General features: G+C 49.7%; 1 protein-coding gene across 1 annotated transcript in view; it reads left to right on the top strand.

Moving 5' to 3' along the window:
- Nucleotides 1-20,928, top strand: part of VPS45 (vacuolar protein sorting 45 homolog) — an 85,392-nt gene extending 64,464 nt beyond the window's left edge. Inside the window, exon 15 of the mRNA XM_082275179.1 lies at nt 20,790-20,928. Coding sequence (XP_082131305.1) covers nt 20,790-20,838 — 49 coding nt within the window. The 3' untranslated portion in view covers nt 20,839-20,928. The remainder of the gene's footprint in view (nt 1-20,789) is intronic.
- The last annotated feature ends 650 nt before the right edge of the window (nt 20,929-21,578 follow it).

Here is a 21,578-nt window from a genome sequence, read left to right as displayed (position 1 = left end):
TGTCCCTGACTCACTCCGTCACCTCCCCCCACACACGTCAGTAAGCACCAGGCATACATTAACCCCTCCCTCTCCAATAAAATTAACCCCTTCCCTGCCAGTGTCATTTTTACAGTAACAGTGCATATTTATAGCACTGATTACTGTAGTAATGTCACTGGTACCCCCAAAAGTGTCAAAAATGTCAGTCAAGGGTCCGATCTGTCCGCCGCAATGTCGCAGTCCCGCAAAAAAAAATCACAGATCGCCACCATTACTCGTTAAAAACAAAAAAAAACACCAAAAATGACAGAAATCTTTCCCTTAGTTAGTAAACGCAATAACTTTTGCGCAAACCAATCAAAATACGCTTATTGTAATTTTTTTTACCAAACATATGTAGCAGAAAACAAATTTGCCAAAAATTAAAAAAAATTTGATTTTTACATTTTTTTGGGGGGGAATTTCGTATAAAAAAATGTTAAAAATATTGTTATTTTTCCAAAATAAACGCTCTTTTTTTGTTTATAGCGCAAAAAGTAAAAATCGCACAGGTGATCAAATACCACCAAAAGAAAGCTCTGTTTGTGGGGAAAAAAAGGACGTAAATTTCGTTTGGGTACGGCGTTGCACGACCGCGCAATTGTCAGTTAAAGTCGCACAGCGCCGAATCGCAAAAAGTGGCCTTGATGTAAGACAGCAAAATCCTCCGGTGGTAAAGTGGTTAACGGACAATTGCACTGTCTTGTGACGCTGTACCCAAATAAAATTGAAGTCCTTTTTTTCCCCACAAATGGAGATTTCTTTTGGTGGTATTTGATCACCTCTGCGATTTTTTTTTTTTTTTTTTGCGCTATAAACAAAAAAAAAAAAGCGACAATTCTGAAAAAAAACAAACAATTTTCTCTTACGTCCTCCGACAGTCGCCGCCTCTTCATATTCGTCACATATGGGGGTATTAGACTTTGCTCCGAAGGAGTAGCTAGGCAACAGAATATGTTAACAATAAAGCTTTTAACATATCCCACCCTCAAGGGGTGGTCCCCTCAGTCAATACCCTCCTACTTCCTGCAACCATATCTCAGTTTTAATGTCTAGCTTGTCAGGAGTGGCTGGCTCTCTCTGTGCTGGGGCTTTCTGCCCCAGACTCTTTCTTCTTTTTTGGATTTTGTTTGAGTTTTCTCTCTACCTTTACTTAGCTGTTATTTTTGTCAGCGTTAGTTAGTTCTTCTGATGAAGAGGATCATGCGGACTGGGTCTCGGGCTGATCCCCCTGGTCGCAGGTCGTGGGTCAGTGGCTTCCCAGTCTGCCATCGAGCGTTCAGCCAGGTAACGCTCCTGGCACAGTGAACGACCCATCCCTGTTCGGTGCAGGGATGATTGGTGAGGTGGCTACCTCACTGGACGCTGTGCGGTTTCTTAACCCCCATTTTGTGCGTCTTGAATGCGACTCTCCCTGCCTCATGTGCAGCGGCTTGTTCGCCTGTGCGGGTCCCCCACGCCATGTGAGGTAAGTGTATTTATGTGGGGACCTGTCTGTCTGGGGGGGTGTCAGTCCGGGACTGTGTAACCTGCCTCTATTCACACTGCCTCTATTCACATCTACCTTATGATGGGTCTCGCCTTTTTGGGGAGTCCCTGGATGTGTTGATTAAGGGGATCACCGGGGGTAAGAGCACTCTCTTGCCCCATTTCCCCAAGGCTAAGGGAGCTTCTGGTAAGAAGCATGCTAATTTTCGGCCCCCTCAGGGGTCCTTTCGTGCCTTTCGGCCGCACTACAAGGGCAAGCCGTTCAAAGGTCAAGGCTCTCAGAAGAAGCCCTGGTCTGGTAAACAGAAGTCCGGCCAATCCGGATCTGCAGCCCATAACAGTTCGGCCTGAAGGGGCACCCTCACCCAGCTTTGGGGTGGGGGGACGCTTGCTCGGTTTTCTTCAGCCCTGGTTGGCCCGTGTGCGGGACAGATGGGTTCAGGAAATCGTTCGATCTGGTTACAAGATCGAGTTTCTCTCTCGGCCGGAGAGCAGATTTTTTCCCTCAAATCTTCAACTGTCTCCAGAGCGTTTGCGGGACCTGCACCTGGCGGTGCGGGACCTGAGGGCTCAGGGAGTGGTGGTTCCGGTGCCTCATCGGGACAGATTTCGGGGGTTTTATTCCAATCTGTTCACCGTGCCCAGGAAGGAGGGCAAGGTTCGTCCAATTCTGGACTTGAAGGCTCTGAACCGCTCTGTGCGGGTTCGCAAGTTCCGCATGGAATCCCTGCGGTCGGTGGTGGCTGCCCTGGTTCCGGGGGAATTCATGGCCTCCATCGATTTGAAGGATGCGTATCTTCACATCCCCATTTTCGAAGGTCACCAGAGGTTCCTTCGATTTGCCATTGCGGAGGATCACTACCAGTTCGTGGCGTTGCCTTTTGGTCTCGCCTCGGCTCCGCGGGTCTTCGCCAAGGTGCTTGCACCGGTTCTGGCGTTATTGAGGGCCCAGGGCGTTTCTGTCCTGGGGTATCTGGACGACATTCTGGTTCGGTCTGCGACCAGCCAGGGTCTGGAGAAGGACCTGTCTGTCACGATGCAAACTCTGCAGGAGTTTGGTTGGACGATAAATTTTCCAAAGTCGACACTGAGTCCGTCGGTTCGTCTTCCCTACCTGGGAATGATTCTGGACTCGGTGCAGGCGAAGGTCTTCCTGCCGGAAGACAAACTCAGGACTCTCCAGGAGGAAGTCAGGTCCCTCAGGGACGTTCCACACTCGTCTCTGCGGACGTGCATGAGATGTCTGGGATTGATGGTCTCGGCCTTCGAGGCGATTCCCTTCGCCCAGTTTCACACGCGGGGTCTCCAAGCGGAGATCCTGTCCAGGTGGGACGGGCGACCTCAATCTCTGGATCTTCAAATCTCGTTGAGTCATCGCACCAGAGGAAACCTTCTGTGGTGGCTCCAGTCCCCGTTGGTGTCCGGGGGCAAGTCGTTTCGTCCTGTCTCGTGGACGGTGATCACCACGGATGCCAGCCTGTCGGGCTGGGGTGGAGTTCTGGGCGTTCTGTCCGCCCAGGGGACTTGGTCGGAGGGGGAGTCTTCCCTTCCGATCAACATTCTGGAATTGCGTGCGATAAGTCTCTGTCTTCGTCGCTGGACGGACCGGCTGCAGGGCTGCCCGGTTCGGGTGCAGACGGACAATGCCACGGCGGTGGCCTACATCAACCACCAAGGGGGCACCAGGAGTGCCCGAGCGGCTCGAGAAGTGGCCGACATTCTGTCTTGGGCCGAGACTCATGTCCCGGCGATAACGGCGGTTCACATTCCGGGGGTGGAGAAATGGCAGGCGGACTATCTGAGTCGCCAGACCCTGGATCAGGGGGAATGGTCTCTCCACCCGGCTGTCTTCCAGATGTTGTGCGCGAAGTGGGGTCTTCCAGATGTGGACCTGTTCGCGTCTCGTCTCAACCACAAGGTGAGAAGGTTCGTGGCAAGGACGCGCGACCCTCGGGCAGACGCGTCGGACGCGTTAGTGGCCCCGTGGCATCAGTACAGGCTGATGTACGCGTTTCCACCGATTCAGTTGCTGTCCAGGTTCCTTCGCAGGTTACACTCGGAACGCAGCACGGTGATTCTTGTGGCACCGGACTGGCCTCGCCGGTCCTGGTACGCAGACCTCGTGAATCTGGCGGTCGACGCCCCGTGGCGTCTGCCTCTTCGAGACGATCTACTGTCTCAAGGACCGATTTACCATCCTGCTTTACAGTCGCTGGCTTTGACGGCCTGGCTGTTGAGACCGAGGTCCTGAAGGAGAAGGGTCTCTCTCCAGAGGTCGTTCATACTTTGATCAACGCGAGGAAGTCTTCCTCGGGGAAGGTTTATTACCGTACTTGGAAGGCCTATTTTGCCTGGTGTGAGTCCAGGGGGTTTTCACCCCGCACGTACTCGGTTTCCCGTGTGCTGTCTTTCCTTCAGACGGGTGTTGATCAGCGTTTGGCGCTGGCTACGATAAAGGGTCAGGTGTCTGCGCTGGCCGTTCTGTTTCAACTTCCCGTGGCTTCCAACTCCTTGGTTGGCACCTTTGTTCAGGGTGTGCGGCATCTGGTTCCCCCTAGGAGGGTTCCTCTGCCCCCTTGGGACTTGAATCTCGTTCTATCTGTGTTGCAACGTGCTCCTTTTGAACAGATCAGGGAGATCTCGTTGTCTATGTTGTCCAAAAAGGTCGCCTTTTTGGTGGCGATCACTTCGGCTCGCAGGGTGTCGGAGCTGGCAGCTTTGTCCTGCAAGTCTCCGTACCTGGTTATTCATTTGGATAAGGTGGTCTTGCGACCAAATCCTTCTTTTCTTCCGAAACGAGTTTCGGAATTCCATCTTAATGAGGATATTGTCTTGCCTTCGCTGTGCGCGAAGCCTAAACATCCAAAGGAGGTGAGATTGCATTCTCTGGATGTTGTTCGGGCGATAGGGGTTTACCTTAAATCGACTGAGTCTTTTCGAAAGACGGACTCCTTGTTTGTTCTTCCAGAGGGTCCTCGGAAGGGCATGGCGGCTTCGGCCTCTACCATCGCCAAATGGATCAGGCAGACCATTGAACAGGCCTATGCTTTGCAGGGAAAGGTCCCTCCTGTACCTCTGAAGGCGCACTCTACTAGATCTTTGAGTACGTCTTGGGCCTGTCGTCATGGGGCTTCTGTAGCCCAGGTGTGTAAGGCGGCGACTTGGTCGACCGTGCACACTTTCACAAAATTCTACAAAGTAGATGTTCAGGCATCGGCGGATGCTTCCTTTGGCCGCAAGGTTCTTAGTGCGGCTGTTCCCTAGGGTCCCTTGTTGGGGACTCCTGGCTGTTGGGATAAGTTTTGTATCCCCTGGTTTTTTTGTCTTTTCCTGGGTTGTTGCTCCTGTTGAGCACTTGTTTTTTACTGTTGCCCAGCTGGTTTCCTTCCTTTGGTAAGGTTCCTTTCTTTGATGCGGAGACTGCGTTGCCTTTTCGGCGCGGATGCGTTTCCCACCCCTCATGTCTGCACTGCTTTGGGACGTCCCCATATGTGACGAATATGAAGAGGCGGCGACTGTCGGAGGACGTAAGAGAAAACGGAATTTTTGTAAAATCTTACCTGTAAAATTCCTTTCTCCGAGTCCTCCGACAGTCGCCGCCCCCGCCCCTCTTTTGGGGTTTGGTTGTATACTCTACTGCTATTCCACTAAAACTGAGATATGGTTGCAGGAAGTAGGAGGGTATTGACTGAGGGGACCACCCCTTGAGGGTGGGATATGTTAAAAGCTTTATTGTTAACATATTCTGTTGCCTAGCTACTCCTTCGGAGCAAAGTCTAATACCCCCATATGTGACGAATATGAAGAGGCGGCGACTGTCGGAGGACTCAGAGAAAGGAATTTTACAGGTAAGATTTTACAAAAATTCAGTTTTTCACTTTCTGCTATATGGAACGAAAAAGCAAAATTGGGACTTTATATGAGGTGTGACCAGCCACAAAGTAGACATGAATGTATAGTAAAAGAGAGAGACCAGAAGGATAATAATAAAATCTGTTTATTGACAGTCTATAGACCAAATAATGGTAAAACCAGAATGTTCAGTAAAACCATGTAACCCATGGTAATGGGATATACATGAATGAAGCATAAATGGACATACATGGTCTAAGACAAGAATACATAGTATTTCGATAATCTCCTGGTACATGACAAATAAATAATTAGAGCTTAAATAAGGTCCTGGGAACATGATGTAATAATAACTTGTAATAGATAAAATTGCCTGTGTAGAACTCAACGTATTTCGTGAAAATTTCACTTCATCAGGAGTAGGCATGATACAAGGGGAGGGATTCTAACTGTGGGGGGCATGGCTTGTGAAATGACCATAGAGACCTTGGATCCTATATAGAAGGATCACAGGGGCTCTATGATCATTGCAGGGAGAAGAATGGTCAGCTGTGTTTACAACACCCGACCATTCTTCTAAAACCCAGGGCCAGCGCGTTCTGAGTACAGCATACAGCATTAAGCCGCGTCATACGTTTTTTTTTTTTTTTTTCATGTCAAAATCAATGGTTCCCTAAGGGAGCCCATTGATTTGAATGGAAGTCGCATCCAAGTCGGATCATGATGATCCGACTTGTGGTGCGACTTGCGCTCTGAGGATCTTGAAGGGGAACTCCACGCCAAAATGGAAAAAAAAAACGGCGTGGGGGTCCCCCTCAGGTTTCATACCAGACCCTTCGGTCTGGTATGGATTTTGAGGGGAAACCCCATTCTAAAAAAAAAAAACCTGCGTGGTGTCCCCCCCAAAATCCGCTCTTTGCGGCTTCTTGTATAGCCGTAGGGTGTGGCCACCCGGTGATGTCACCCGGAGATCCTGCCCCCTTGTGTTGTCACCTGACGATTTGTAACGACACAAGGGGGCAGGGTCTCCGGGTGATGTCACCGGGTGACCACACCCCAGGGCTATATAAGAAGCTGCAAAAGAGCGGAGGCGGCATATTCATAGGAGACATAGGAGACATCGTCAGGGGAGGACCGGGTTGGCAGCGGAGAAGATTTTTAATAAAGGACTTCTCAAAACTGTCTCTTGTCAATATTTACACTACACTGCCTTTTTTTGGGGTGAATGGGTAAGGGGGAGTCCAGATCCTGATAAGTCCCTGCCCGCAGACCCCCCACAACCACAACCCAGGGTTGTCAGGAAGAGGCCCTTGTCCCCATCAACATGGGGACAAGGTGCTCTGGGGTGGGGGGGTGCAGAGCTCCCCCTGCCCCAAAGCACCCACTTCCCCATGTTGAAGGTGTGTGGCCTGGTATGTTCCAGGAGGATGTGGGGCCGCTCGCTCATCCCCCTGTCCCCCCTTTCCTGACCTGCCGGGCTGCATGCTCGGATAAGGGTCTGGCATGGATTTTGAGGGGGACCCCATGTTTTTTTTGCTTGGGATTCCCCTCAAAATCCATACCAGACCCAACGGGCCTGGTATGGAACCTGGGGGGGACCCCCACGCCGTCTTTTTTCCATTTTGGCATCGAGTTCCCACTCAAGATCCTCAAAGCACAAGTCGGATCCCCATGATCCGACTTGGATGCGACTTCTATTCAAATCAATGGGCTTAAAGCCGTATCAAAGACAGCTCATAGGCAACTATTGATTTTGAATGGAGGCAGAAAAACGTTGCTAAAAACTAACGAGGCTAAACGCTCATTAATGCCAATAGAAAAAGCTACTAAAAGCAAGTTTTTACAGTTGCTTTTGCCTGGTGTTGGTACTGGCTCTGCTGCTCATTTTTTTCTAACGCCCTGTGTGCATGAGGCCTTGCTACAGCCTCAAGTTTTTTTGAGTATGATGCTACAAGCTTAGTACACCTATTTTTGGGCAGTTTCTCCCATTCTTTTTTGCAGGACCTCTCCAAGCTCCATCAGGTTGGGTGGGGAGCGTCGGTGCACAGCCATTTTCAGATCTCTCCAGAGATGTTCAAGTCTGGACTCTGGCTGGGCCACTCAAGGACATTCACAGAGTTGTCCCATAGCCACTCCTTTGTTATCTTGGCTGTGTGCTTAGGGTCGTTGTCCTGTCAGAAGATGAACCCTTGCCCCAGTCTGAAGTCCAGAGCGCTCTGGAGCAGGTTTTCATCAAGGATGTCTCTGTACATTGCTGCATTTCTCTTTCCCTCGATCCTGACTAGTCTCCCAGTTCCTGCCGCTGAAAAACATCCTCACAGCTTGATACTGCCACCACCATGCTTCACTGTAGGGATAGTATTGGCCAGGTGATGAGCGATGCCTGGTTTTCTCCAGACATGACACTTGCCATTCAGGTCAAAAAGTTCAATATTTGTTTCATCAGACCAGAGAATTTTGTTTCTCATGGTCTGAGGGTCCTTCAGGTGCCTTTTGGCTAACTCCAGGCGGGCTGTCATGCACCATTTACTGAGGATTGGCTTCCATATGGCCACTCATACAGGCCTGATTGGTGGAGTGCTGCAGAGATGGTTCTTCTGAAAGGTTCTCTTCTATCCACAGAGAAAGGCTGGAGCTCTGCCAGCTCTGTCTCTTGGGTTCTTGGTCACCTCCCTGATTAAGGCACTTCTCCCCTGATCGCTCAGTTTGGCCCGCTCTAGGAAGAGTCCTGGTGGTTCCAAACTTCTTCCATTTACCGATGATGGAGGCCACTGTGTTCATTGGAGTTTTCAATGCTGCAGAAATGTTTCTGTACCCTTCCCCAAATCTGTGCCTCAATACAATCCTGTCTTGGAGGTCTACAAAAAATTCCTTGCACTTTATGGCTTTGTTAGTACTCTGACATGCACTATAAACTGTGGGACCTTATATAGACAGATGTGTGTCTTTCCAAATTATGTCCAGTCCAACTGAATTTACCACAGGTGAACGCCAAGTTGTAGAAACATCTCAAGGATGATCAGTGGAAACAGAATGCATCTGAGCTCAAATTTGAGTGTCCTAGTAAAGGCTGTGAATACTTACCGTATATACTCGAGTATAAGCCGAGGCCCCTAATTTTATCACAAAAAAATGGGATAAAGGATTGACTCGAGTATAAGCCTATGGTGAGAATGCAAGGTGGCGGGCATGGTACAGGAGAATGCAGGATGGCGGACATGGTACAGGTGAATGCAGGGCTGCGGACATGGTACACTAGAATGCGGGGCTATGGACATGGTACAGGAGAATGCAGGGCTGCGGGCATGGTACAGGAGAATGCAGGGCTGCGGGCATGGTACAGGAGAATGCAGGGCTGCGGACATGGTACAGGAGAATGCAGGGCTGCGGACATGGTACAGGAGAATGCAGGGGCTGCGGTCATGGTACAGGAGAATGCAGGGGCTGCGGTCATGGTACAGGAGAATGCGGGGCTGCGGGCATGGTACAGGAGAATGCAGGGCTGCGGACATGGTACAGGAGAATGCGGGGCTGCGGTCATGGTACAGCAGAATGCGGGGCTGCGGGCATGGTACAGGAGAATGCGGGGCTGCGGACATGGTGCAGGAGAATGCAGTGCTGTGGGCATGGTACACTAGAATGCGGGGCTGTAGGCATAGTACAAGAGAATGCAGGGCTGCGGGCATACAACAGTAGATGCAGTGCTGCGGGCATGGTACACTAGAATGCGGGGCTGTGGGCATAGTACAAGAGAATTCGGGGCTGCGGGCATACTACAGGAGATGCAGTGCTGCGGGCATGGTACACTAGAATGCGGGGCTGTGGGCATAGTACAAAAGGAATGCGGGGCTGCGGGCATACAACAGTAGATGCAGCGCTGCGGGCATGGTACAGGTGTACCATGCCCGCAGCACTGCATCCCTTGTAGTATGCCCGCATAATAGCAGGTAGTGCGGCTGTGTTTCACTTACCTGTTCCAGAGGCACCTTAAATCTAAAAATGGCGCCGCCTGGCGCCTACACGTCATTGCGCATGCGCCGCCACTCGGGAAAGCTCGTGTACATTCGGCTATTCTCGGGAATAGCCGACCGTGTACGGCCTGTCTCGGGCGGCGGCGCACGCATGGTGACATGTTGCCTCCGGGCGGCGCCATTTTTAAATCTAAAGCACGTCGGGCCGGCCGGGGACATTGTTTTTTTTTTTTTGACTTGAATATAAGCCGAGGGGGACGTTTTCAGCACAAAAAAATGTGCTGAAAAACTCGGCTTATACTCGAGTATATACGGTATGTACATGTGTTCTTGCCCTCACCTCTGCTCATGCGTTCTTACATTTATGAATTTGTTTTAAAGTTACAAAACTAACACATCAACATATATTTATTTTTTTTATTTTTTTTTAGTTTCATTCGTTTTTATAAACTTTTTTTATTTTTCTATAGTAACAACAGTACTTTGCTAATGTAACATTGGTTCACATAAGACAACAAGGAACAAAGTTGGACTGTTCATTATTTGGATTATCCATGTAGTTATTGTGGGCCAACTCACATCAGTTCCATGATTTGGAGGACCCTGATTGGAAGGGAAACCAGGCCTTTCCAAAAAAGGAACATAAAGGCCCTTGAAACCTAGGGCAGTGGTCCTCCACTCCGGTCCTCAGGGCCCACTATTGGCGCTTTTCCACTGCATGGAACCAAACGGTTCGGCTCGCTTTTGTGCTTTTCCACTGCTGGTACCACATGGTACGGTGTAGGAACGGTTCGGTATGGTACGGCGGCGCTTTTCCACTGCATGGAACCAAACGGTTCGGCTCGCTTTTGTGCTTTTCCACTGCTGGTACCACATGGTACGGTGTAGGAACGGTTCGGTATGGTACGGCGGCGCTTTTCCACTGCATGGAACCGAACGGTTCGGCTCGCTTTTGTGCTTTTCCACTGCTGGTACCGCATGGTACGGTGTAGGAACGGTTCAGTACGGTACGGCGGCGCTTTTCCACTGCATGGAACCGAACGGTACGGCTCTCAAAAACAGTACCACCTCGATTGTGGTTCCAAGAGGTACCATACCCGGTATCATATCCCACAATCCTTTGCATGCAGTCACTACTAGCCACTGATTGGTCAGAGAATCCCACCCACCCCGTTGTTATCCCACCCACTTAACTTTAGTACTACTTTAGTGGAAAAGCAAACCATACCGTACCATTCCAACACCGTACCATGCGGTACCAGCAGTGGAAAAGCAAACCGGGCCAAGCAGGGCCGAGTAGAGCCGAGCCGGTACTTGCAGTGGAAAAGTGCCATAACAGGCCAGATTTTAAGTATTACCTTGGGGAGATGCAGACTAGAGTACTGCAATCACTGAGCAGCAAATTATATCACCTGGGATGAATTTTAGTTATCTTGTAAACCTGGCCTGTTGGTGGGCCCTGAGGACCGGGGTTGAGGATCACTTACCTAGGGCATCAAGCACTGTGTAGCAATGGAAACTCTATAAAACAAACTATACTTCCATCTTATAACCAGTACGCTCCCAAGGCCAGGCCCAAAACATCTGTTCGGCCAGGTATTTGGGTACAAGGACCCCTCTACCAATGCCAGGAGTGCCAAATACATATAAAAGGAAATGGAGAAATCAAAGAGAAGAGAGAATAGTTGATCCCAAAAAAAAATATCGAAAGAAAAGGAATAAAGTGGTTCTGCCCTGGGGGCCAGGCTCTCTCGAGCCTGGGGGGGGTCAATTCCGCATGTCCAGATTTTCTCTTTGGTACTTGCAATGCAGGATGCAAATGGGAGGATCAAGTTGTGTTAGGTTACCAGAACCTTTTCCTTCTTGGAGCGTTGTCCTAAGACCCAACCAGTCTACCTCTCTGGGTGGTCCCAGGCAACATTACAAAATAACCCCTTAAGTTCCATCACTTTCCCCAGATATTGTGTCAGGAGGTCATTAGAAGGAATGTTCCTGGGGGAGCCTGTTTCCTGTACGGATCAGATCTCTCTTCTCAATTATTTACATGCACAGCAGGCTCGTGTAGCAGCATTTGCATGGAAAGTAGAAACCCTAACCGCTCACACACCAGGATATCATTAACCACTGGATGGCCTGTCCGAGTGATCATGTGAGGGAGCTATGAGAAGGATGCAAGCTACTTTTATGAGCAATCTGGTGAAATCGGTCAGCTAAAGCAGTGGTCCTCAACCTTGGTCCCCAGGGCCCGCTAACAGGCCAGGTTTGCAAGATAACTGAAATCCATCCCAGGTGATATAATTTGCTGCTCAGTGATTGCAGTATTCTAGTCTGCATCTCCCCCAAGGTAATACTTAAAATCTGGCCTGTTAGTGGGCCCAGAGGACCGGAGTTGAGGACCACTGAGCTAAAGGATTTGGTCTGCGATACGTGAACATTTTAAGTGAATGACAACTTTACCTCTGCTGCGCTCAAATCCTAAGCAGTGTTGTCAGCCCTGCCCATGCTGGACTCCAGAACACCTCCCCTCTTTTCATCCCCATGACAAGAGGGAGAAGTTCTGCCTTCCAGGGGAGGAGAACTGGGCACAGCTGACAACATCACTTGGGATTTCAATGCAGCAAAGTCAATGTGTTGTCATCTCAAACAGGAAGTTAGGAGTACATTGGACCAAGGAAGACTTCTCCTCTTCTCATTTCTGTAACAAGGGGCAGCTGGTCTGTATTCCAGTAGAGGAGAACTGGGCAGGCTGATCATGCTGCTTAGGCATTCGGTGCAGCAGAGGCAGTGTGTGTTGTCTTTTCAAACAGGTAGTCAGGAGCTTACTAGACCAAGATAGACCTCCCCTTCTCATTTTCATAACAAAGGGCAGGTGTTCTGAGGTCAACAGGGGAGATCTGGGCCAGCTGATCACCCTGCTTGGAAAGTCAGTGCAGCAGAGCCATTGGGTTATCTCAAGCAAGTAGTTAGGAGCTTACTAGACCAAGGAACAGTGCTGTATTTTGGCCTAGGCCAACAAGGCCCAGGCCTAGGGCGGCACTTTGCAGGGGGACAGCAAAAAAGCCACCCCCTCCACCTGAGACTCTATTGGCCACTGGCTGCTAGAGCCACCTCTCTCACCCCCCCCTCTCTCTCTCTCACCCACCCCCTCCCTCTCTCTTCCCCTCTACCTCTCTCGTTCTCTCTCATCCCCCCTCTCTCTCTCTCATCCCCCCCTCTCTCTCATCCCCCCTCTCTCTCTCATCCCCCTCCCTCCCTCTCTCTCTCATCCCCCTCCCTCTCTCTCTCATCCCCCTCCCTCTCTCTCTCATCCCCCTCCCTCTCTCTCTCATCCCCCTCCCTCTCTCTCTCTCTCATCCCCCTCCCTCTCTCTCTCTCTCTTTCCCTCTCATCCCCCCTCTCTCTCTCACCCCTCCTCTCTCTCTATCTCTCATCCCCCTCTCTCATCCCCCCTCTCTCATCCCCCCCCCATTCTCATCCCCTGCCCTCTCTACCTCCCCTCTCACCCACCCTCTCTTTCATCCCCCCCCTCTCTCTCTCTCTCTCTCTCTCTCTCTCTCTCTCTCATCCCCCTCTCTCTCTTTCATCCCCCCTCTCTCTCTCTCTCCCTCACTTACCCCCCTCTCTCTCTCTCTCTCTCCCAACCCCTCTCACCCCCCTTGTGAGATCTCAGGGGTTCATGCTGGGACTTGTAGTCCTTCAATTCTGGAGGGAGTCGCATCCGTTAAAAAAGAAGTGGGGCAAATTTACATGGGGGGGGGGGGCACCCAATTTTAGTCTTGCCTAGGGCAGCACAAAACCAAAATACACCACTGCCAAGGAAGACCCCCCCTTCTGATTTCCATATAAAAAGGCAGGTGTTCTGTAGTCTACTTGGGAGATCTGGGCTAGCTGATCACTCTGCTTGGAAAGTCAGTGCAGCAGAACCATTGTGTTGTTATCTCAAGCAAGAGGTTAGGAGCTTACTAGACCAAGGAAGACCTTCCATTTTCATTTCCATAACAAAGGGCAGGTGTGCTGTAGTTCACCTGGGAGATATGTGCCAGCTGATCACCTTGCTTGGTATTTCAGTGCAGCAGAGGCAGTGTGTTGTCATCTGAAACAGCAAGTCAGGAGCTCACTGGATTTCTATCAGATTTACGAGTATTTTTTCTTTACCCATCCATAGGCTTGCATTAGAGAGAGGTGTGGCACACCTGGCATTAGACTATGTACAGATCCATCCGGAGCCACTGAGTGATCTGGATACCAAGTGTTGAGCCAGCACCTTTAGGTGTCTACTATGCTACTACCTGTTAGATAGGTGTGACAGGTACACATTAACCCCTTGCCTTCCTGGGAAGTCTTCATCGGTGCCACCCGTTCTCTCTGGGGGATTAGCCGGGGGATCTCATGAAAAACAAGGGGATTTCAGCTGGTAATACCCCCCAAGCTGCCCTTATAAGAAGCGTCTAATCCCCTTGGCCTGATTGTTATTTCCAGCTCGGCTCAGACCGACAGCCCCATGACGCGACCTCTGTGACACGTCACTGCCATCAATTTTGCAGTATAGATTTCTGCCTGCGGGGAGACCCGGATCTCTGTGCAGCTTCCTCACGTGGGCGCCACACTGGCCTAAACATCTGGCAGAGCTTTTGATAGATTTCGCAGCATGAATTTTTCTAGGCTCCTAAAGTGATCCTCCTTTTATCAGGTGTCTGAAATAAGGACTGACTGTATTTCCCGGTGACAACCTGTCAGATGCATTATGCTACCAGCATTTTCCAGTGAAGCTTGGAATCTGTGTGCTTTGAGGCAGTACAGGGTTTTACATTGGGACACGTTGATCAATTAGGATCTTAATGGACCAATGTAATCGTGTATAAAATATCCATACCTGGAATTCTTTAGTGTTCTGATCATGAAGTGCAGTGGGTTTCCATGTGATTTGGATGGAACAAAGCTATAGAGTCGGTATTTGTATAGTCATGTGTAATAAGTGTGTTCTAGCATTGGTGCTTCTAGGATGCTCTAGAACAGGGTCTCCAAACATTCCAAACAAAGGGCCAATTTACAATCCTTCAGACTTTAGGGGGACCGGGCTGTGGCCAGTGGGAGTAGAACTTGTCTTGGAGTTAATGGGAGTAAACAATCCATCTTTAGCATTAGGGGGGAGGAACAGTGCCCCATCCTTGATATGCGTAGGAAAAATAGTGCCCCATCATTTGTATCAGTGGCAGGAATAGTGCCCCATCATTGGTGTCAGTGGGAGGAATAGTGCCCCATCATTGGTGCCAGTGGGAGGAATAGTGCCCCATCACTGGTGTCAGTGGGAGGAATAGTGCCCCATCACTGGTGTCAGTGGGTGGAATAGTGTCCCCATCATTGGTGCCAGTGGGAGGAATAGTGCCCCATCATTGGTGCCAGTGGGAGGAATAGTGCCCAATCATTGGTATCAGTGGGGAGAATAGTGCCCCGTCATTGGTATCAGTGGGAGGAATAGTGCCCCATCATTGGTATCAGTGGGAGGAATAGTGCCCCATCATTGGTGTCAGTGGGAGGAATAGTGCCCAATCATTGGTATCAGTGGGGAGAATAGTGCCCCATCATTGGTATCAGTGGGAGGAATAGTGCCCCCATCATTGGTATCAGTGGGAGGAATAGTGCCCCCATCATTGGTATCAGTGGGAGGAATAATGCCCCATCGTTGGTATCGGTGTGAGGAATAGCGCCCTGTCATTGGTGCCAGTGAGAAGAATAGTTGCCCAGTCGGTACCAGTGGGAGGAGTAGTTGCCCCGTCGTTGGTGCCAGTGGGAGGAATAGTTGCCCCGTTGTTGGTGCCAGTGGGAGGAATAGTTGCCCTGTCCTTGGTGCCAGTGGGAGGAATAGTTGCCCCGTTGGTGTCAGTGGGAGGAATAGTGCTCCATCGTTGGTGTCAGTGGGAGGAATAGTGCCCCATCGTTGGTGTCAGTGGGAGGAATAGTGCTCCATCGTTGGTGTCAGTGGGAGGAATAGTGCTCCATCGTTGGTGTCAGTGGGAGGAATAGTGCCCCATCGTTGGTGTCAGTGGGAGGAATAGTGCCCCATCGTTGGTGTCAGTGGGAGGAATAGTGCTCCATCCTTGGTGTCAGTGGGAGGAATAGTGCTCCATCGTTGGTATCAGTGGGAGGAATAGTGCCCCCATCATTGGTGTCAGTGGGAGGAATAGTGCCCCCATCATTGGTGTCAGTGGGAGGAATAGTGTCCCATCATCGGTATCAGTGGGAGAAATAGTGCCCCATCAATGGTGCCAGTGGGAGGAATAGATCCCCATCATTGGTATCGGTGGGTGGAATAGTGCCCCCATCATTGGTGTCAGTGGGAGGAATAGTGTCCCATCATCTGTATCAGTGGGAGAAATAGTGCCCCATCAATGGTGCCAGTGGGAGGAATAGATCCCCATCATTGGTATCGGTGGGTGGAATAGTCCCCCATCAATGGGAGGAAATGTGCACAATAATTGGTGCCAGTGGGAGGAATAGCGCCCCATCGTTGCTGCCAGTGGGAGGAATAACGCCCCATTGTTGGAATAGCGCCCTATCGTTGGGTTCAGTGGAAAGAATAGTGCCCCATTAATGATGACCGTAACAGGAATTTTGACTCATCGTTGATGTCAGTGGGAGGAAAAGTGCCCCAAGGGCCGGATGAAGGCAAGCAAAGGGCCGCAGTTTGGAGACCACTGCTCTATAAAGAAGCTAAAACTAGAGGCACCTAGAAAGTGGTTGGCAAATTTAATGCTGGCTATACACCTACCAATACAAGAGTTTGGTATAAAGCTCGTTTCAATTAAAGAATCGGATCTTTCACAGATTTATTGCAATACACAAGGTGGCTTAATCAATGCATGATTAGTCCTGGTGGAAAATCCAATTCAAACTGTTTGTTTTTAATGATGTTGTACTACAAAATAATTATTTGACAAATGTTAGAATCTGCCCGTGGCTGTGTGCCCCCATCTTCCCCTGTTGCATTCTCCTTACTATATAAAAAATATTGAATCCAGCAGATGGGTCAAACCTCTCATAATGGGCACAGCAGGTGTACAGACCCGGGAACTCAGCACAGGGATGGTGGGAACCCCTCATAATGGGCACAGCGGGTGTACAGACCCGGGAACTCAGCACAGGGATGGTGGGAACCCCTCATAATGGGCACAGCAGGTGTACAGACCCGGGAACTCAGCACAGGGATGGTGGGAACCCCTCATAATGGGCACAGCGGGTGTACAGACCCGGGAACTCAGCACAGGGATGGTGGGAACCCCTCATAATGGGCACAGCAGGTGTACAGACCCGGGAACTCTGCACAGGGATGGTGGGAACCCCTCATAATGGGCACAACAGGTGTGCAGACCTGGGAACTCAGCACAGGGATAGTGGGAACCCCTCATAATGGGCACAGCGGGTATACAGACCCGGAAACTCAGCACAGGGATGGTGGGAACCCCTGATAATGGGCACAGCGGGTGTACAGACCCGGGAAGTCAATACAGGGATGGTGGGAACCCCTCATAATGGGCACAGCAGGTGTATAGACCCGGGTACTCAGCACAGGGATGGTGGGAACCCCTCATAATGGGCACAGCAGGTGTTCAGGGTCAGGAACTCTGCACAGAATTCTCACCAATTGTGTCCCCTCTAGATAGAAGAGACTGTCAGAGGAGTTTAAAGTGGAATTTCACTCTCCCAATCAACACTGATTATTTTTAATTCTCGTGCTGCTAGCATTAGTAAATAGATAGGAAAGTATATGAGATATTTACTTGTTTAAAACTTTTTTTTTTACATTTCTTCAGTTACTTCCTCGTTTCTTGCCAAGGCAAATGATGTCCTACACCCCAGGAGTCTTCCAGGGGGGGCGGGGGGAGGAGAGGAGGAGGGGTTTTCTCAGCTAAGCACGCTCTCTCCTGCATGCATTAATTGAGCTAAGGGCAAATGGATTCCAGGAAGTAAATGCTACATGAATCATTTGCCCTTACTCAAAATGGCCATGCCCAGCAATGCTAGGGGATTGTTTTTCAAAGTGATTTCTTAAAATAAAGCATGGAGACACGGATGGATGGGTGAGTTTTCTTTGAAAATTAAAAAATGAATGAAACTGTTTTTGGTTGTGGTGCTCAGATGCAGTGAAGATTTGCTTTACCTTTCCAGCATCTATCGGTTTTGAGTTGAGTAAATCCTGGAGCACAGTAGAAATATCTCGTTTTCATTCTGGCGTATAACGTTGCATGTAACCGCTTGAGTATGAGCTTGTAATCCCCCTTCATCACCAGACCAGTTTTCAGCTTTCAGTGCTGGGATACTTTGACTGACGATTGCTCGGTCATGCAACACTCTATCCAAAAAAAATACTGTATTTTCTGGCGTATAAGACTACTTTTGAACCTCAAAAAAATCTCCCAAAAATGGGGGGTCATCTTATACGCCGAGTATAATATCTCCAAGGTAACCTAAGTATAAGTATTACCGGTAGATGTAATCTCTCAAGACGCTGGCTGTGTGGGAATCCTGTACCGGTATACCGTATGTACCGTAGCTTCGGCTACATACAGTGTACCGTGTTGAGCCAATCAGGGAGAGCAATGTATTCTATTATTGAATGCAAAGCCTGCTCAGATTGGCGGAGTAACATCAGCCCGCCTCTCTGACTCTGCCAATCCGAGCAGGCTTTGCATTCAATAATAGAATACATCGCTCTCCCTGATTGGCTCAGCGCGGTATACTGTGTGTAGCCGAAGCTACGGTACATACGGTATACCGGTACAGGATTCCCACACAGCCAGCGTCTTGAGATTACATCTACCGGTAATACTTAGGGTACCTTGGAGATATTATGAGAGATTACATGTATTACAGTACTTGGGGTACGTTGGAGATCTATGAGAAATCTGATGTTTTTCAATGGTGTTGCCTTGCTTCAGAAGGGGGGTAGTCTTATACGGCGAGTATAGCCCAAAACTCATGTTTTAACTTGAAAATTAGGGGGGTCGTCTTATACGCCCAGTCGTCTTATACGCCTGAAAATACGGGTATATATATTTTTGTGACCGAGCTTTCTTTCAGTGATATTCAATAACCAATGGCTTTATGTATTTGCTCTAATAAATGAATAAAAACAAACATTTAGAGAAAAAAGTTACCCTTAGGCCCCCTTTTACACCAGTGGACCGATCGGGCCTGCCTGTCCATTTTTCGGGGGGAACCGATCGGACCACTCACTGTTCTCTATGGGGCAGCGGATGTCAGTGGACATGTCCCCTGTCACCTGCCAGTATCCGATGCAGTTTGGTCCGCTAACAGACACATTTTTCGGGGGGAACCGATCGGACCACCCACTGTTCTCTATGGGGCAGCGGATGTCATTGGACATGTGTCCCCTGTCACCTGCCAGTATCCGATCCAGTTTGGTCCATTAACAACAGACACATTTTTCGGGGGGAACCGATCGGACCACCCACTGTTCTCTATGGGGCAGCGGATGTCAGTGGACATGTGTCCCCTGTCACCTGCCAGTATCGGATCCAGTTTGGTCCGCTAACAACAGACACGGGGGGAACAGATCGGACCACCCACTGTTCTCTATGGGTCAGTGGAAGTCATTGGACATGTCCACTGTCACCTGCCAGTATCCGATCCAATGTGGTCCGCTAACAACGGACACATTTTTCGGGGGGAACCGATTGGACCACCCACTGTTCTCTATGGGGCAGCGGATGTCATTGGACATGTGTCCCCTGTCACCTACCAGTATCCGATCCAGTTTCGTCCGCTAACAGACACATTTTTTGGGGGGAACCGATCGGACCACCTATTGTTCTCTATGGGGCAAGGGACGTCAGTGGACATGTCACCTGCCAGTATCCGATCCAGTTTGGTCCGCTAACAGACAAATTTTTCGGGGGGAACCGATTGGACCACCCACTGTTCTCTATGGGGCAGCGGATGTCATTGGACATGTGTCCCCTGTCACCTGCCAGTATCCGATCCAGTTTGGTCCGCTAACAGACAAATTTTTTGGGGGGAACCGATCGGACCACCCATTGTTCTCTATGGGGCAGTGGATGTCATTGGACATGTCCGCTGTCACCTGCCAGCATCCGATCCAATGTGGTCCGCTAACAACAGACGAATGGGGATCTGTTCCCCCATCCTTCCGGCGGATTGGATGACCATCGGATGGAAACAGACAAGGCAGTCCATTTACATCCCATAGAAGAGAGCAGGCACTGTCCATGTCTGCTCTGCATAGCCAGGCGGACACGGACCTGTCATCCACCTGCTCAGTGGGGATCAGCAGAGAGACCCCCCACTGGGCAGGCGGATCCGCTTGGACAGTTTCCACTCCGTCTGAAAGGGGCCTTCGTTTTTGTAAAGGTAAAAATGCCAGGACAGTACAAACACCCCTGAAATGACCCCTTTATGCTACCCCAAAAGTAATCTAATCCTTTTTTTTTTTTTCTTTAAAATGAAGAAACGTGAGATTTTGAGGTTGGCAAAGCTTGGTAATGGTAAAGGTAGGAGTTGAAGAAGGTAATGTAAGGCCCCTCTCACACGGGTGATCCGATCCGCCTGTCAGTTTTTCAGGCAGGCCTGATCGGATGCTCCATGCATCCCTATGGGGCAGCGGGTGTTAGAGCAAACATGTCCGCTGCTATCCGATTCCGATCCTGTCCGAAATCTGGATGGAAACCCCATTTTCCATCCGTCTGGAGGATCGAATCAGATGAGAACGGACAGTTATCATCCGATCTCCCATAGAGGAGAGCGGGGATCTGACCGCTCCATCTCTGCACACAGAGTGGAGACGGAGCTGTCATCCACCTGCTCAGCGGGGATCGGCGGATCAATCCCCCACTGAGCAGAACGGACTCCGTTGGGCGGTGCACCCGTGTGAAAGGGGCCTTAAGCTCACATACAGTGGGAACATGGTGATGAAGGGGTTAATTGCAGGCATGAAGGACACGGGAGGTGAAGGGTTAATATAGATGTCACATGGAGATCAGATGTGAACAGGTTAAAAAAAAAAAAACACAACCCCAACCTACCTACCCTGAGTCTGCTACCCCCTTCAGTCTGGATAGTTTATTCACTGGTTTCTCCTTCCTCTATTGCTAGAGGAAGGGGTGGGCTCTGAAATGTAAACAGTTGTACTGTTTACATTTGTAAATGCTGTGATTTGTCGCAATAAGGTACAGAGCTGCTCAGATCAGCTCTGTACACCTTTGTACAGGGTCAACCGAAAATAGACATGAGTACAAGGAGCTCGGTACGCCTTTGTGATTTGGCGGTGGCACTGTAGAAATAAATGTCCATCACGTAGTTGATAAACGTACGTAAGTGGTTAAAGCCCGGCTATGTAATGTTTGTATTCTCTGATGATATGGAGGTATGCCGCCATTGCATTCATTCTTTCTTTTTGCATACCTGTTTCCTATTTTACAGCTTTCTGGAAGAAGTCCAATCAGCCGGTTTTCACAGCCGCCATACATAAAACTTTCCAGGCTCCAGAATTTCCTGAACCAGACGATGGTGAGGATGAAACCCGGCTCCTCACATCTGGCTTTGTCCATTCCTCTCTCTCCGTGGGGTTGGTGGGCGGGGGGGGGGGGGATCCGCCTGTCCTGCTGTGTGCAAAGGAGATCCTCTTCAAAGTTTCTCGTCCATTAAGACTTTATTTTTACAATGTTTAACTAACCTTTCCTCATGTCCAGAGTTCTAATAGTCTGTCATGCTGTGAGAAGAAGGGTGGAGTCCGTTCTTTCTTCATCGCACAGTTGAAGAACACTAAGGTGGGGGTGCAATAAAACCTTGCAGATCTAATGGTGACCAATTGACATATTAGATCAGGGTTTCTCAACCAGGGTTCCATGAAACGCTAGGGTTCCTCCTATTAGATCGGGGTTCCTCAACCAGGGTTCCATGAAACGCTAGGGTTCCTCCTGATATTAGATCAGGGTTTCTCAACCAGGGTTCCATGAAACGCTAGGGTTCCTCCTATTAGATCGGGGTTCCTCAACCAGGGTTCCATGAAACGCTAGGGTTCCTCCTGATATTAGATCAGGCTTTCTCAACCAGGGTTCCATGAAAAGCTAGGGTTCCTCCTGATATTAGATCGGGGTTTCTCAACAAGGGTTCCATGAAACGCTAGGGTTCCTCCTGATATTAGATCGGGGTTTCTCAACCAGGGTTCCATGAAACGCTAGGGTTCCTCCTGATATTAGATCAGGGTTT

This window comes from Pelophylax lessonae (genome assembly GCF_965119305.1).
Source record: "Pelophylax lessonae genome assembly, chromosome: 13".
In the NCBI taxonomy this organism is placed as follows: domain Eukaryota; kingdom Metazoa; phylum Chordata; class Amphibia; order Anura; family Ranidae; genus Pelophylax; species Pelophylax lessonae.
Note: the sequence above shows the minus strand (reverse complement) of the source record. Positions and strands in the feature narration are given on the sequence as shown.